Source organism: Dioscorea cayenensis, chromosome 14 (assembly GCF_009730915.1).
Source record: "Dioscorea cayenensis subsp. rotundata cultivar TDr96_F1 chromosome 14, TDr96_F1_v2_PseudoChromosome.rev07_lg8_w22 25.fasta, whole genome shotgun sequence".
Taxonomy (NCBI): Eukaryota; Viridiplantae; Streptophyta; class Magnoliopsida; order Dioscoreales; family Dioscoreaceae; genus Dioscorea; species Dioscorea cayenensis.
The window spans coordinates 10967335-10985527 of record NC_052484.1 but is presented as its reverse complement, the minus strand read 5'-3'; the positions used below and the strand labels follow the sequence as shown (position 1 = coordinate 10985527).

At 29.7% G+C, this 18193-nt stretch overlaps 1 protein-coding gene across 1 annotated transcript; it reads right to left on the bottom strand.

Annotated features, from left to right (window-relative positions):
* Positions 1–329: 329 nt before the first annotated feature.
* On the bottom strand, positions 330–11408 carry LOC120276117 (GPN-loop GTPase 3-like). Its single transcript, XM_039282849.1, has 9 exons — positions 11366–11408; positions 11164–11271; positions 10988–11099; positions 10658–10727; positions 4705–4761; positions 4454–4633; positions 892–999; positions 694–770; positions 330–402 (listed from the first exon to the last, which is right to left on the bottom strand). Exons 1-9 carry the CDS (start codon positions 11406–11408, stop codon positions 330–332), a joined length of 828 nt encoding a protein of 275 aa, XP_039138783.1.
* Between the last annotated feature and the right edge of the window lie 6785 nt (positions 11409–18193).

The following is an 18193-nucleotide window of genomic DNA, read 5'->3' as shown; positions in this document are numbered from 1 at the left end:
TTGGCATTGTTAAATTGACAATGTTTGGAATAGTAAAACATGGAAAAAATCGATCTCAAAAAGCCAAGCAAAATAGGCACACAGAAAAAAGTGGAAGTATTATCTAACATACTGGTGTTCGATTCCTTTTTTGCTTCATGCGGAGAGGATGGTATATATGTTCTATATTGCTTTATAATTGTTGTTTTCAAGATTGTATATCTTTTTCACAAGGTTTACATTTTTTTAATTATATGCCCATTAGTAATTTATTCTATATCTATGTGTAGGCAACTCAATTAAATCGGAAGCCAACATATGCAGAAGTGTTTAATCTAAATCTCAAACATTCAATCTTGACAATCGGTGGTTTCATCTTCATGGTCTTTGTTATTCATTCCAATTTGAGAAAATCCAGCATTCCTACAAAATGTTGCAGGATTTAACATCTCAGTAATGCGATACAAAAATGTCTTGATTTCATTATGAGAATCCTCCAAACTTTGTAGTTTATTCTTCATAGTCACTACTTCTTCCCGTAGATTATCAACTTCGGTGGAAGGACATGGAGTTTCAATTAGTGGACTACAATCCGATGAATAGTAGCTTTCCCCAATACTAATAGGAGGAGAAATTAAATTTTTTCAACGTGGCGTGGTCCCAAATCCATACACATGTGTACGCGTAGTATCCATTCCTCCAATTGCATCATACCAAGCTTGTGGGTCAAATTCAGGATGAGAAGATTCATCGACACCATATTTTTGGCTTATTGAAGAAGTATAAGATTCCTACAAAAACATAAAATTCTTATAAGTGGCATGGTTAAGATAATAAAAGAATTATTAATGCATTAGAAAAAAATTTTGTATATTAATAATTAGAATATAATTATGAAACAAATTTACTTACACTCACAGATTTAGATTTATTATCAACATAATCACCACGACCCTTGTCACCCTTGTGTGTGCGATTAAACACTTCTGCATATGTTGGCTTCTGATTTAATTGGGTTGCCTACACTAGATATAGAATAAATTACTAATGGGCATATAATTAAAAAAAATGTAAACCTAGTGAAAAAGATATACAATCTTGAAAACAACAATTATAAAGCAATATAGATCATATATACCATCCTCTCCGCATGAAGCAAAAAAGGAATCGAACACCAGTATGTTTGATAATACTTCCATTTTTTTCTGTGTGCCTATTTTGCTTGGCCTTTTGAGATCGATTTTTCCATGTTTTACTATTCCAAACATTGTCAATTTAACAATGCCAAATATCAACTCTTATCCAACCTTCATTATAGCCTTTACAATGTGCAATGTCACTCACTCCAAAATGCTTCTTTGCTTGACTCTTTTCTTCTTCCATCATTCCTTTAAATTGCTCTTTGCATGTAGTGTCCCATATTTTTCGTACAACATTTATTTTTTTCTATGGGCCATACAAATTGTTCCTATTAAAATATATAAACCAAATGTTACCAATACCACACTCAATAAATAAGAATAGGACAATATGTTCAAACTATAATAGTATTAAACTATTTGCAAGAAATAGAAGTTAGTCATACTTCAAAAAGTAAAAACAAGTATTGCATAACCAATTAATCTACCAAAGACAATATCTTTCTTGTTTTCAACAAAATGTTGATACAAACTACATGCATATACTATGAACAAATCATTAATGTAAATCTCATACAAAAATCATATATATATATATATATATATATATATATATATATGGCATGCTTTTTTTTTACCAAAGAGATAAGATGGTGAGGTTCATGTTTATCAACAAGACAAATGACAATAAGAGTCATTAATCCATAAATAATACAACACAAACTCCATATTCTTGAAACGCATATATATTGTGTACTACATAAGTTTAAAGGTATATAGGAAATTAAAACAAACACACACTTGAAATTTTGCCCACATATCCTCTTTGATACCATTAGGTGTTTGTTTCCATGTTGGCCATGCATCATTGAAGTTAAGTTGTATACATTTTGTAATTGTCTTAACAACTTTAGGTTCAATAAATTTCCTATCATAAGAAGACAAAGAAACATTAGTTTATATTAATTAAAAATTTGATTTAGTATAAAATAAGATGAATTGCAAATGTACATACTCATCATGTAAAGTGACAATAAGGACTCGATTATTAGGATTTATTGGTGTAGGCATTACTTTATTTGGACCTCTTGAACGTTTCCTTGTTTCTACATCTTGGGTGATCGCATCCTCAATTGCTTCATTCCTAATATGTGGATTTTGGGTTTCTGGTACCTCTGTTAATGGAGCTTGTGAGTCGTCCCAAGAGTTCATCAAAGGTGGACTTTGCGGATGTGATATAGTAGGTTTAAACCATGGTTCCCACGCTGCTGCACTTGGAGGCTCTTTAATTACTCCATCTCCAACCCTTTTCTTACCTTTTGATTTATTCGAAGTTTTCCCTTTAGACATGATTTCTTAAAACCAACAACAAAGAAAGAATAAAACTCATTCATAATTGCATAAATATTATAAAGAAATCACTTAGAAAGAGGCTAATCAATGTATTGAAAACCTTAATTAATTAATTATCATTTACATATGTGTAATGAGGCTAATCATTTTTTTGTGCGTTAATAAAAACAAAATCCATTATATCACAAAATAATGTACATAAAGTTATTACAATAAATGATTGTACATTTGTACTTCAAATAAGATTAAGATTATTTCATAATGGGCCGACTAGCAGTACAACTGTAAAACGGCCTGCCACTGAAGAATGTTAACATTGTAATTAATGGGTCGGGCTTGAAAATAAAGAAATCCACTCTTCTTCTTCTTCAAAATAATAAGTAACAAGAGAAATAGTAAAATTAATTTGGTCATTTGAAAAATTTACTCTTAGGTAGATATTTTTATATATTTTCATTAACAACGAGCCAAATAAATTACCTAAAAACATAAAAAATATAAAGAGATAAAAGTAAGGTTCTAAAATTTTTAATTTTTAAAAATGGGTCTTTTAATATTATTTGACTTGGGATTCAAAGTTTTTTTTTATATAACTTTTTGTAGGATAGGATTTAATAAGAATTCATAGTAATTTTGTTTCTTTTTTAAGAAGATATCATTTGTTACCAAGATAAACATATGAAGAATTGGAAAACCAAACAAGAATGAAAACACCATAGAACCACCAAAATAAAGCCTACATCATAGACCTAATATAATAACACATGATTCACAATTAGAACAGAAAAAAGAATAATGCAATAAGAACTCACTTATGAAAACAAACATGCATGTCAATTAGTAGGCACTGTCATTTGTTAATACAACTACTACTTTGATAATAGTAACTCAGCAAGGAACATCAATCATCATAACATATAACTTGTTGAAAAATAGTGTCGAGACATTATCCGTATATATTATTGCATAAAAAAACCGTAGCTTCAACAAATAAAAGGCACCTTAACACTAAATATAAGTGTGTTTTTCAAATTTCTTATCATTAAAAAAAGAAACAAACAAATATAATTTTATAATGTTATAAGAAGATATGTTACTTTTACGGGTTCGGGCCATGAGTTTTGAACTAAAATACGAACATAGTAATTAAATTAAGAAGATCATGCTTAAAAACTCTAGGAAACATTAGATTAAGGGAAAAACTATTTGATCATTCAAACAAATTCACAAAAAAATAATCCTAAATTATTAGATTAAGTAAAACTCTAGTAACATTAGATTAAGGAAAATAATTTGATCACAAAACAATAAATAAAAAAATTAATCCTAAATTATTAGATTAAGTAAAACTCTAGAAACATTAGATTAAGGAAAACTATTTGATCATTCAAAAATTCACAAAAAAATAATCCTAAATTATTAGATTAAGTAAAACTCTAGTAACATTAGATTAAGGAAAATAATTTGATCACAAAACAATAAATAAAAAAATAATCCTAAATTATTAGATTAAGTAAAACTATAGAAACATTAGATTAAGGAAAACTATTTGATCATTCAACAATTTACAAAACAAATAATCCTAAATTATTATATTAAGTAAAACTCTAGAAACATTAGATTGTCATAGATGCTGTTAGAACTTAGAGTTCAAGAGTTTAGCAAAAGGTCCCTCTGGGTGTTACTCAACCATTGCTCAAAATCCACAGAATTGAATGGGCATAACCATTACCTAAGTATAGATTAATTGTTCTCCTGAATCAAATTATAGATAAGCATATTGAGAAAACTGAAATTAGAAGATATGCTACAAACGATATGACCACACATGAAGATGTAGACACGAAAGTGTTGATTTGCATCGATGATGTCATCTAATAATCATATGTCATCCAAGTCTTAACCGATATTCAATAGGATGCCATTCTTCAAGTTAATGTTCGGCATACAATGTCAAGTTTGTAGGCTAAAGTGGAAAGCACCTTATGGGAAGCAATGAGCATCACAACAAGCACTAGTTCATATAGAATAAAACTACATTTTATAAAGGAAAAATTGAGCATCTCAACGGCTGCCAATGTGTCAATAGGCTGAAGATCACTATTCTCAACAAGACCTAATGGAATTGAATATAGTGCATCAACAAAGGACCTAATGGCATACTGAAAAAGAACAATAAACCATGAGGTGCCAATGTTTAATATATACTCTGAAATATACAAAGCCCACTCACCTGCTCAACACCAGGATATCTATCTGCTATAGATTCAATGATAATTGAACAGGATATCTTAGCAGATCCACCACCATACACAATCAAATTGTTACAGATTAAATTTATTGCACGGCTGCTGTTATTGACCCTCCTCCTAAAGCTATTGTCCCGTCGTCCCAGCGTTGGTGAACCTCTCCTAGTGCGATCCGGGGGCGGTGTCGACACTAATAAACCTCTCCGTTGTGGAGCGAGAGCATAGTGAGGGGCGATGAAGGCAGGAGGGAGAAAGGGAAGGAAAAGGAGAAGGAGAAAAAAAGGGAGTATCCCAAATTATAAAAACGAATAGGGCTTAGTTTTTTTTTATCATTTAATCCTTCATTACAAATCTAATATAATTATAATAAATATACGAAATAATATAAAATAAATAAATACTATATTGCATAAAATAAATAAAATATCTAATATCTTACTATATTATTTTAAAATTTTAAAATTAACTAAGATTAAATTACATTGATTAAATATTAAATTAAAACATTTTTGTATTATGATAATTATATATTCATGGTCTTTCAAAATTCGAGTTTTTAAAATTATTATCAAAATAAATCTAAAGATGAGGATTTTAAACAATAAAGGCTAAAGTAATTGCTTCATTGACCTTACCTTTGAATTGATGTTGAAAAAGGAGAAAAAAAAGGAGTAGCCCTAATTATAAAAAAAATTAGGGCTTATTTTTTTTTTAATGAGTTTTTATCATTTAATCATTCATTACAAATATTATATAATTATAATAAATATACGAAGTTTTAAATTGACAGTGCAAATTGCATTCATATTATTTTTTTTATAATTATACAAAAATAAAAATAAAAATAAATAAATCACGGTATTGCATAAAAATACATAAAAATATCTAATATCTTACTATATTATTTTTAAAAATTTTTAAAAATTAACTAAGATTAAATTACATTGATTAAAACATTAAATTAAAAATATTTTTTTGTATTATGATAATTATATATTGATGGTCTTTCAAAATTTGAGCTTTTTAAAATTATTATTAAAAATAAATCTAAAAGATGAGGATTTTTAAAAAAGTAAAAGAGCTAAAAGTAATTGCTTCATTGACCTTACCTTTGAGTTGATGTTGAAGTAGGAGAAAAAAAGGGAGTAGCCCTAATTATAAAAAAAATATTAGGGCTTAGTTAGTTTTTTTTTTAATGAGTTTTTATCATTTCATTACAAGTCTAATATAATTATAATAAATATACGAAATTTTAAATTAACACTATAAATTCCATTCATATTATTTTTTTATAATTATATAAAATAAAATAAAATAAACAAATACGGTATTGCATAAAATTAATAAAATATCTAATATCTTACTTTTTTATTTAAAATTTAAAAATTAACTAAGATTAAATTACATTGGTTAAATATTAAATTAAAATATTTTTGTATTATGATAATTATATATTAATGGCCTTTCAAAATTTGAGATTTTAAAATTATTATTAAAATAAATCAAAAAATGAGGATTTTAAAAAATAAAGGGCTAAAGTACTTGCATCATTGATCTTACATTTGAGTTGATGTTGAAGAAGGAGAAAAAAGGGAATAACCCTAATTATAAAAAAAATTATTAGGGCTTAATTAGCTTTTTTTTAATGAGTTTTTATCATTTAATCCTTCATTACAAATCTAATATAATTATAATAAATATACGAAATTTTAAATTAACACTATAAATTGCATTCATATTATTTTTTTTAATTATATGAAATAAAATAAATAAATAAATATGAAATTGAATAATATAAATAACATATCTAATATTTTACTATATTATCTTAAAATTTAAAAATTAACTAAGATTAAATTACATTGATTAAATATTAAATTAAAATATTTTTATATTATGATAATTATATATTAATGGTCTTTCAAAAATTTGAGTTTTAAAATTATTATTATTTAAAAAATAAAGGGCTAAATTAATTGCTTCATTGACCTTACCTTTGAGTTGATGTTGAAGAAGGAGAAATAAAAAAGGGCGTAGCCCTAATTATAAAAAAAATATTAGGGCTTAGTTAGTTTTTTTAATCAGTTTTTATCATTTAATCCTTCATTACAAATCTAATATAATTATAATAAATATACAAAATTTTAAATTAACACTATAAATTGTATTCATATTATTTTTTTAATTATACGAAATAAAATAAAATAAAACAAATAAATACGATATTGCATAAAATAAATAAAATATCTAATATCTTACTATATTATTTTAAAATTTAAAAATTAACTAAGATTAAATTACATTGATTAAATATTAAATTAAAATATTTTTTTTATTATGATAATTATATAATGCTCTTTCAAAATTTGATTTTTTAAAATTGTTATTAAAATAAATCTAAAGATGAGGATTTTAAAAAAATAATGGGCTAATTGCTTCATTGACCTTACCTTTGAGTTGATGTTATTCTGATTTATAATTGTAAAAATATATATAATATTTTAATTAATTTTTTGTAAGTTTTTAATTTTAATTAATTGATATAACATGTAATTAATTAAATAAATGATAGTCACTGAATTCCATATCATTAATATGGGTGGCTCAATGTAAGGCCAATGAAACAATTGCTTTAGGCCTCAATATTTTTTAAGGCCTCATTTTTAAAATTTTTTTAATAATAACTTTGATTTTAAAACCTCATCTTTAGCTTTTTTTTAATAATAATCTTAATTTTAAGGCCTCATCTTTGGAATTTTTAATAATATTTTTAAAAACTTGAAATTTTGAAAGGCTCCCAATAATTATAGTAATACAAAAATATTTTAATCGTTATATAATCTTAGCTAACTTTTAAAATTTAAAATAACATATTAAATATTTTTATTTTGATACTTAATCAATCTCATATATTCCCTAACAAACTTTCATAATTCTATTTTTGATCCAATTTACTTTTCTCGTGCATTTATTTTTGCCAAAATTAATATAATATTCATTTTTTTAAATTATTGATAAGAGTTTTTTTGTAGTTTTTTTATATTGTTACATTTTATTTTTATGAGTTTTGCTCACAAATTTTAAATATATCTCTTCATCGCAAGTTTAGTAATGGAAAAAGACAAACAAGTATTTATTAAAATAAATTCTAAATAAAATTTAATTTTTATCAAATAAATTAGAGGATTTATTCTAAAATTCCGCTTTAGGCCCCAAGTTATCTAAGATGCCCCTCATCATTAACATATAATGACATACATCAAAACACATAATCTTTAAGCATAACTGTCTTTGAACTAATAACACAAGAGTAAATTTATAAGTAAGAAATTTATTATTAAATAAAGCAATCAATGAACTTTTAAAATAAATAATAAAAATATAAATTTCAAATAATATATTACTATGACATTCATATTAAATATATACTTTCACAAAATGGAATATATATGTTCAAGGATTTTGGTTTTTTCTCTTTTAAACTCAGGTCAAATGTATATATTTTAAAATAATGTAAAAACAATTTTAATAAAAATATATGAGTGAAAATTATTTATAAATAAGATATTTACAATTCTTGCAAATATTTATAAATTTTTAATATATTTAATTTATAATTTTAAATATAATTAAATATAATTTAAAACAAAATTTGGTGATAATCCAAAAATTCTGTTGGTGATAATACAATATTCCGTTAGTGATATTCCGTTGGTGATAATATAAAAATTGCGTGGGTGATAATACTAAATTTCGTGGGTGATAATAAGAAATTCCGTTGGTGAAAATACAAGAACTCCATTAGTGATAGTAAACAATTCCGTTAGTAATAGAGCTCAATTCTGTTGGTAATAATATGAAATTCAGTTGGTGATAACATCAAATTCCATAGGTAATAACCCAAAAATTTTGTTGGTGATAGTCAAACATTCCATTGGTGATGATACAATATTCCGTTGGTGATAGTATCAAATTCCGTTGCTAATAATCCAAAAATTCCGTTGGTGATAATATTAAATTTTGTGGGTGATAATAAGAAATTTCGTTGGTGATAATACAAAAATTCCGTCGGTGATAGTAAACTATTCCGTTGGTAAAGGTGCTCTATTTTGTTTGTAAAAATACAAAATTCTGTTGGTGATAATACCAAATTCCGTTGGTAATAATCCAACAATTCAGTAGGTGATATTACTATATTCCGTTGGTGATAGTAAAAAATTCCGTTGGTAATAATTCAAGATTCTATTACAAATATATTAAAAACAATATTTTAAAGCTTAAGAAAAAATTAATAATGTTCATAGAAATTTTATATAATATATATTTGATGAGGATTTTCTCTTTCATTGCAATTTTTTTTAGATTTTAATTTATTTTGATAATTTTTTCATGTAGTCTATTAATTATATAAAGAATTTTAGATTTATTATTTCTATATTTTTCTATATAAAAGGAGTTGATATAATATAAGAATTAATTTATAATAACAATTTAAATTGTACCATGCATTCATGCTTTTACCACAGTGTCACTTTTTCTTGTGGCTCTTTAATATGTATATATTTAGCTATAGGATATATATTATCAACTATAGCTATAAAAGCTATACTCATAACAAATTAAATTTTAAAATTAAAATTTGCTATATGTATTTAATGTTTGTAGTTGCATATTGATAATAGCCACTATTATCTTAATGTGGCTAGTATCTAAATTTTAAAATCATTATTGCCACAAGAAACTACTATTTGTAACTAAATAAATTATTTTACTATTGTATATTACTGTGGCTAAAAAATAGTGGCTAGAAAATTAGTTATTGCCACAAAATCAAGATATCAAAACAAAAATAATCTATTTGCTATGAATTAATGATCATTGTAACTAAAACAAACTAATTAAATTATAGATAGCTACAAATGACTTTGTCTATAACTATTGTAATGTTTTAGCTACAAAAATATATTTTGTGGCTATGAATTTGTAGCTATAGATATAGATTGTTGTAGTGTTCATGTTGGTAGTCTCCACCTGATGTTAGAACTTTTAGACAACACTTTGTAGACATATACCATCAAGTTCACACTATATATAATAAGTGCAAAAGATAAGTTCAAAATGATGCCCAAATTCTTTGCTTAAGATGTTAGTAATTAGGCATCCATATTTAGCAGTGGTTAGCAATGCTTCAAATGGTTCATAGTTTTCAGCCAGATCCAAATCCCTACATTGGACGAAAATTGAACATGGGAAAATATTATCAAAAGAAAAGAATATTGTAATATGTCAGTAAGATGATAATGATGATGATGATGATGATACAATGGATTAAGTAACAAGTTGCATTGAAGAATTTTTCTATGGTTCATATAGATTAAAGCAAAATATACTCTATTATTGCTTGTAGTGCACTCTTGTGATGGATGAAACAATGAGTAAAAAGCAATTAGTATGGTCTATTAGATTAGTAAAATAAAATCTAAGACTAATTCTATCTGAAACTCACATGTCTTCACATCAAAGACTTTGGAATAACCTTGCCAAACAATAAGAAAATAAACATTAGCCCCAACTTTAAAGGATACAAGAAAATAACTAATAAAGTAAATGTAGAAAGGTAAGTGCAAGGTACATACACTTGCATGGTCCAAAGTAAGCTTACTAGTTTAAAATCATATTATATTTCCAATAAGAAACCTTGTGAACCACAAGATCTACAATAATCTAATAGAGGATTAAACATATTACATAAATTCAATTGAAGAAGCACAAATTGGAAACTCAAAACATACAAGGATGATAATGTATGAAGTTTTATATGTGATCACTGAAAAATTTCACCCAATTGTCATTAACACAATGCAATAATAGGTCCATAAGTAATAAAATGTTTAAAACATAGGAATATTAAGAAAATAACCTGGTCAATAAAAAAACAAGATAGTCATCATCCAAATAGTTATCCAGTTCTTCTACCAACAAATCATCAAGATTCACTTCAAGATTCCTAGAGATGTTGTAAGGAATCCAATGTAACAAACAACTATGCAATCTAATCAGATATCTATGATTACACCAATTATCATAAATCTCAATAATGAAAATAAGATTTCAACCCAACTCTATAATTAATATGAGTAGAGGAAAAAAAAATATTATTGCTAAAGTTTCAAATATGAAGGATCAAACATACAACTAGAACAGTCCATGTATAACCGTTTACATTATTTAATCCGAAAAAAAATATAGATTACACTAAAAGGATACTCCATGCAGTAAATAAGGCCACCATTAGGGCCCAGACCAAGTTCCTTCATAACATCATCCAAGGAAATAAGTTCCCTTATAGGTGCACAAAACATCGGAATATCATATAAAACTCATATAAACATATGGAGAACAAGGGGGAAAACACCAAGAACATGCTCAGAAGACAATATTACCCATAGCAACCAGATTATCAAAATTTGCAGCAGGATCAAGATTAAAAACGTGCATGGTCCTCCGAATAGTATCATAGTGTTGATACAAGCTAGAGCTATAAGTTGATTACAACAAAACCAATAATTTATTAGTCACCCTATCCATCTGAACTACAAAGATTACAAATTTCCCAAGCTATCATTATAATAAAATCAATTACCTTGCCACTACCAGTAGGACCAATAAAAAGTTGAGCATAACCCATGATCATTCAAAGCTAGAAACTCCTTCACCAGTCAATGATCAAAGAAAAGGTGAAATAATACAACATACTAAACTTAAATCCATAGCTCAAGCTTCCTCTTAGACTATGCTGGCTGAATTTTTATCAGCATTCTAAACATAGATCATGAAGCATACATACATACATACATACATACATATATATATATATATATATATATATATGTATATATTTGATACACCTGACTCTAGCTAGACTAGATATCTCTTTAACTTATCTCACTATTTTGTCATGACATGAATCCAATATGATAAATAGTGATCACAAATGAACACCTTTGGCTCATTGGTTTAACAAAAAAATGGATTCAAAATCAGCAGATTAGTTTTGTTTCTTGAAGCCCCTATCTAGACAAACGATTCGAATTTATTGCTTAAGAAAATGCTTCCAAACTCCTCTTATTCTGAATTACTCATTGCCAAAACTTCCAACGCCCTAAAACCAGGATTCTACTACATTCTTAATTCTCATTTCTCATTTAATCTCACAAACGAGCAATTTATGTGCTCCCCTTCCAAGATCTAATCCAAGAAAATTTAATCAGCATGCAAATCACACTCCAGATCTGATAAGGCGACCAATCGTTAATGCATAATGGTGAATCATTCCACATCAACTGATGTGATCAAAACCCTAGAAACAAAGAGATAAAAGAGAGCATTACCAGAGTTACCGCAGTCAACGAGGAGGAGCCAGTGTCACCGTCGCCGTTGCCGTCGATGAGGTAGAATAATGAGATTGGCTAAGAGGGAGGATGGATTCTCATCGATCCGAACTATGAAAAGGGGGGTAATTTTTTTCGGGTGGGTACCGTACTATGCCCAAATATCACTTTGAGCATCAAACTTTGATTTGTATCTTTTTGGGTACCTTACATTAATTTTGTATCACCGGGTGGGTACCCGATGATTTTCAGCCATGAAATGCTGACGTGTGTGCCAAACTTACAGCTTGGCATCTGACATGTCACATGGTTTGCTTACTTGTAAAAAACAAGGGCTTCATAATCCATGTCAGCGCCAATCACCTACCACGTCATCATCCATTAAACAAGCATGAGCACTCCGTGGGAGAGAAAACCGCGCCCCCTTTTTTCATCCGCTAGCCGTCACCGCCACCATTCCAATTAGCTAGGGTTTCTTCTCCACCGCCCCTGTTCTCGAAGATCGCAGAAACAAACGTCGTTGTCGACTGGACATCATGGCAGCACATCCTCTAGATGTACAACATCACCATGGTTGGGTTGTAAAGTTTTTTTTTTTTGGTGAATGATTTCTTGACAAAAGGAAAGCGGGTTGCAGAGTTTTAATTTGTTTTTTTTTTCCTGTAATGTTATTTTGGGAAGAAGAGAAAAAAGAATTGAACTTGTTAATGTCGAGTAAACATTTGCATAGTGGTTAAAGATATTGTTCTTTGAATGATTTCAAATATTTGTTTTTGCAAAGTTTCATTTATTTATTTTTAAATCTTTGGAGTTATTTCCCTTGAAATGGTGAATGAATGCAATGTTTTCCAAAGTTGATTTACAAAAAAAAAAATATCACTATAATACACATAAATAAATAAAAAATGAGGTAGTCCTTTGGAAGAAATTGTGTATAAATTTACACCCCATCATAATCAAGATAATAATGAACATGTGCAACATAATAATGGAATTTACACCCATTATAAATTTAAATAGTACTATAATTTGTATTAGAAATGACACTAGAAATATTACAATTTTCACATTTAAATGGCACTAGAAATTTACATCTATGATGTTTTTATCTGGAAACTTGCATGACATCACAAAATATTACAATCACCACTTTAGTAATTTGCAACATAATATTGTTCATTGAGAGTTGTTAACACCATACACATGTACCTATGTCCATTTGTAAAGATCGGTATTTTTATAAAAATTGTGAATAAATAAGAAACTATTACGTAATTAGTATTTTTCAAAACATATACTCATTAGAACATGCCAACGTTTTTCCAGAGCTTTAAAGAAATAATTCATGCATCTAAGCATTCTTGTTATGGGCAATGGATGCAAAACCACTTGCATCCCCTGCTGGAACCCATATTTTCCTTTTCTTCATAGCAGCAGATGGGGGCTTTGTTTGGGGTTTTTTCTTTGGATGTTGCTCCGCAAACATGTCCCCTGCATTTGATTCCTTTGTAGGTTCATTGTTTTTAGTTGCTTCTTTAGTATTTCCTTCAATTGTGCCTTTGGAATTTCTTTCCCTTTTGCCTTTAGCATTTCCTCCTCTATTGTTCTTTCTTGCCCTATTTATCATAGTTCCTTCTCCAGCTAGAGGTATATGGAGAGCATGCTCATGAGTATCAATGATTTGTAGAACAAGTAAATTTAATTCCTTAGTGCTTAAGTTTGCATATTCTTCCATGCATAAAGAAGCCGTTTGTTCCTATTGTGTATATTGATCCTATTGTTCTGTACATTAAAAAAAAATTATCTTGTTCTAGCCATTTTTGTATAATGATATGTGTATAAGATATTTAATACTAAAAAGACAATTATGCCTATTGTTATGTGCATCAAAATTTATTGCTTAAAAGCCAATTCTTGTCATTTCTTTGTGCATACAAAATTTAACACTTACAATCTAGTTACTTCAATTGATCAATCCATAAAAAAAATTATTATGTACCACACATTGGGCAAACCTGTGACATGCGTTGTGATTGCTCATTTTCAAACACTATGTTCCCCACTAGATCCTGAGGAGCCAATTCTTCCATGGAGCCATTGTTATTGCCCTGCTAATCTTGACAAATTAATAGAAAGTATAGCAAATTAATACCAACAAGTATGAAAATTTTAAACTTATGTAGTTAATCTTAATATTCATTTCCATCAATCCAGAGGACAAACTCAATTAAGTACAAGCTAGCTAACTGATTAATTTGCCTTTGCAAATGGTATTTACACTTATGTTGCATACATTAAATCTAGTAAATGGTATTTACCTCATTTGGTTGTTGATTGCATTGTCCATTTAGTTCTCTACTGCCATGTTGGTCATGTCCCTATATGAGGTGCACATGTAAGATTGAATCACATCCTTAATTAGGTCTAAAATTATAGGGTTTATTAATTTGGTAGGTATTTACCTCATTTGTTGCATGACTGTGTTGCATATCTGGTTGTCCATTGCCTCCTTGCTCTTGCCCCATCTGTTATGTGCACATGTAAAAATCAAACTCATCATTCAAGGAGAAAAAATAATAATAACAATAAGCAATTTGAATGAATTACATTTAATAACGAAGTCCAATACCTTGTTTAATCCATGGAACCTCTTGTTATGGCCTTGAACACCACATATACTACGCTTCATTTTAACTCCTTTTCTACTATCCTTCCCTTTTGTGAAACCAATTTCCTCCTCGCCTGCCTCCCTCCTCCTAAACAATGGTTTCTTGCCTCTCTTCTTATACACAACGTGGAAACATTGGGCCTTGGTTGCTCTTAGGCCAACAATCTTTGTCTTGTGTTGGGTTTAGGATATGGTTGTATGTTGCTAAAAATGTGCTAACCTTGTAGCAATCATCCAATTGGTTCTCAGGGCTATTGTTGTTGTAATACTAGGCAGATACTGCATGGTTGCATGGTATCCCGGTTAACTTCCACCTTCTACATGTACATGTCCTATCTTTGGTATCAACTATAAACTGACCATTATTGCTATTAACCTGATACTTATCCCCTCCTGACCATGTGGGTTGACAAGAACAACTTAATTGCTTAGCTCTCTCTAATTTTTTTCATGATTCTAAGACAATGCATGGTTTTACATCCTCTCATGTCATCTCTCTTTTTTTGTATTCTAACCATTAATTTGGTTCTAATCATTTTATTCATAGTTATTATTCCCTTTGTTCTAGCTTCAAGTATCTGACTATTGAAACACTTACACAAATTATTTAGCAACATATCACATTTAAATTTGCTTGGAAATATGCCCTACTCCAGTGATGTGCATCTATATTTTTCATGTATGCATAACCTTCTGCAGACATACTTTTGAGTATTTCCATTTCTTTGTTAAAGGCTGGGATATAACTAGACCTAGCACATCTCCATAGCTGGTCCTTAAGAGTCTTCTCCTTAAAAACTGTTTTTGAAGTTTGTGTGAATATGTCTAACACAAAACATATGTTCACTGTCAGGGAATAAATCATATAGTGCAGGTATAAGGCCCTGTATACAATGTCCAACAATGACAGGAAAAATAAATTTAGCTTTGAGATTTCATAGTAATAAAAATATAGAAGAAAGTGAAAGTGTTTACTTTTTGTCTATCATTCATGAAAGCCCAGTGTTGACTGTTGTTTATCTCCAAGTTACTAGCTAAAAGTTCTAAGAACCAGGTCCAATTCTCCCGGTTCTCTCTATCCACCACAACCCATGCTATGGGATAGATGTAATCATTTGCATCTATCCCAACAGCTGGAAGCAGCTACCCTCCATACATACCTTACAAGAAGTACCAATCCAGGGAAAACATTTTTCTGCATTCTACTTTGAAACCAGCTCTAAGTGGTGCTAGGTAGATTTACATGACCTCAAAATTACCCTCACTACATCTAAATTTGATTGTTAATCCAGGGTGTGTCCGTAACAATTCAAGCCTATAATCATACAGTCTACTCATCTGATATTTCTCATCAGCATCAAGAAGTCTGTTTGCATTATATCATACAAAATTCCAAGACACATTAAAATTAAATAAAATAATAACACTGCAGCATGAAAAGTTCTAAAAAAAACATACAGAAAAGATCAAAACAATACCTTGAAGCAATAGATTTGGCCCTCCAAGACTTAAGCCTGCTAATGTCTACATTTTGGTTACTCTTGACAGCTTGAATTATCCCAGAAGGTTTCCATGATGGGTCCACTCTAAATTGTTCAAGGTAGTTGTGGGCAATCAAGTGTGCACTCACGTGTTTGATGTTGAGGTCTCTACTGTATTCATGCCTCAGAACACCTTATTTTATTTGAATTATATTGCTATTTGTCACGATTGGTGAAGCCCAAAGATAGAATGGGCAGCCTTTTTTGTAGTAAGCCTTGCACCTTTTCTTATTATTAGGTCTAGAATTCATCACACATCTATTTTTGATGCCGTAGTTCTTGACTGCCTCCCTAAACTGCTTGAAATAGCTGAATTTAATACCAATCTTAACCTGGGGATCCTTCATATCATAATCCTCATTAAATTCTGCATATTTAGGCTTGTATGGATCTATTTCCTCTTCACCTGTGCTAGAATTTGAATGTAGTTCCTCTGATGCACCACAATCTGAATGGACATCATCATCTTCACCGTCATTGTCTACTTCCATAACCTCCCCTTGTGGATCTATGGTAGCCATAAGAATGCTCACATCATCTACATCCACTTGTTTTTCCTAACTATTAAAGCTATATTCATAATCATGCAGTTCACTCTCTTCATCATCCTCCCCTCCCAATCATTCATTCCCACCTGCTACATCCTTAATGTTATCATTTTCTTCTATTGCTTCTTCTATGTGTCTATCTAGATCAACATCAATTTCCCCTTCAAACTCATATGTTTTTTACATGACAGCCTCTTCTACAACCACTAGATCTGCATTTCCTTCCATTGAAGCATCCACTTCTCCAATCCTAATTTTCTCTGCAATTCTAGAATTTCCATCCATGCTAGCTTTTTTCATCCCCACTTGTTCTACATTTCCTTCCAAAGCAACATTCATTACTCCCAAAGTTTCTTCTTCTGATAGTAGCTTACAAACCTTGGTATAAATATTAATGTGCCTAGTATCGCAAACACTTGAAGCCATTTCTATTGATTCTTGATCAGCCTTTTTTTCTCCCAGACCTGGTTTATTACTTGCAAGGTCAAACTACCAAAAGCTGCACCCCTCCACATGCAAGTTCATTTCTCTTGCCATACTCTTGAGCTCTAACATAGACATTCTATCCACTCAACAGTAATCCACATGTCCGCTGACACGTTCGTATATGCGTGTAAACCGCAAGCGTACGGGTGTCGAAGTAATATTCCCAGATGAGTGGGTATCATATCCACAAAGAGTTGGGAATAAAGACACTTAAGTTGTTCCTTAACTAATGTGGAAGATGAATAGTGATAAGTGTGGCAAAATATGAAATAACGAAAATAAAAGCAACAAGATACAGAGCACAAGTAAAGGAGAAAGTAAGGCAATCGATAAAAATGGGGTACCCGGATATTGATCCGCATAGAACAATCGTTTCAAGTACAAGAACCCTCTATTATACTTCCTAATTGTTGCAACAATGAGTCATGGAAATCCTTAATTACATGATCCCAAATCTAAGGTCAACCATGCCTAACTCTATACATGTCCCGGAGGAGAGATTGAATAACCTCTCAACCTCGCACTCACATAGAATTGCAATGAGCTCTAGGGATTCCAAGTGATAAACCCTATTCCTATGTATAGACCTAACCCTTTGGTCCAGGTGGAAGATCCCTAGCCACAATTAAGCCCTAGATGCTAAAATTACTTCAACGCTTCACTCCGTTGCAATCGCAACTAAGCCCCAGCGGAAGGTCATCCCTTAGCCCATTTACTCTACTATGGCCGCAAAGAACTCTTGGAATGTGGAGGTAGGATAGATCACACCGGAGGGGAAAGGTGACGCTCCGCTATCTCTCTACTCACCCTCTAAACCCTCTCCAATCTAGCTTTGTCTA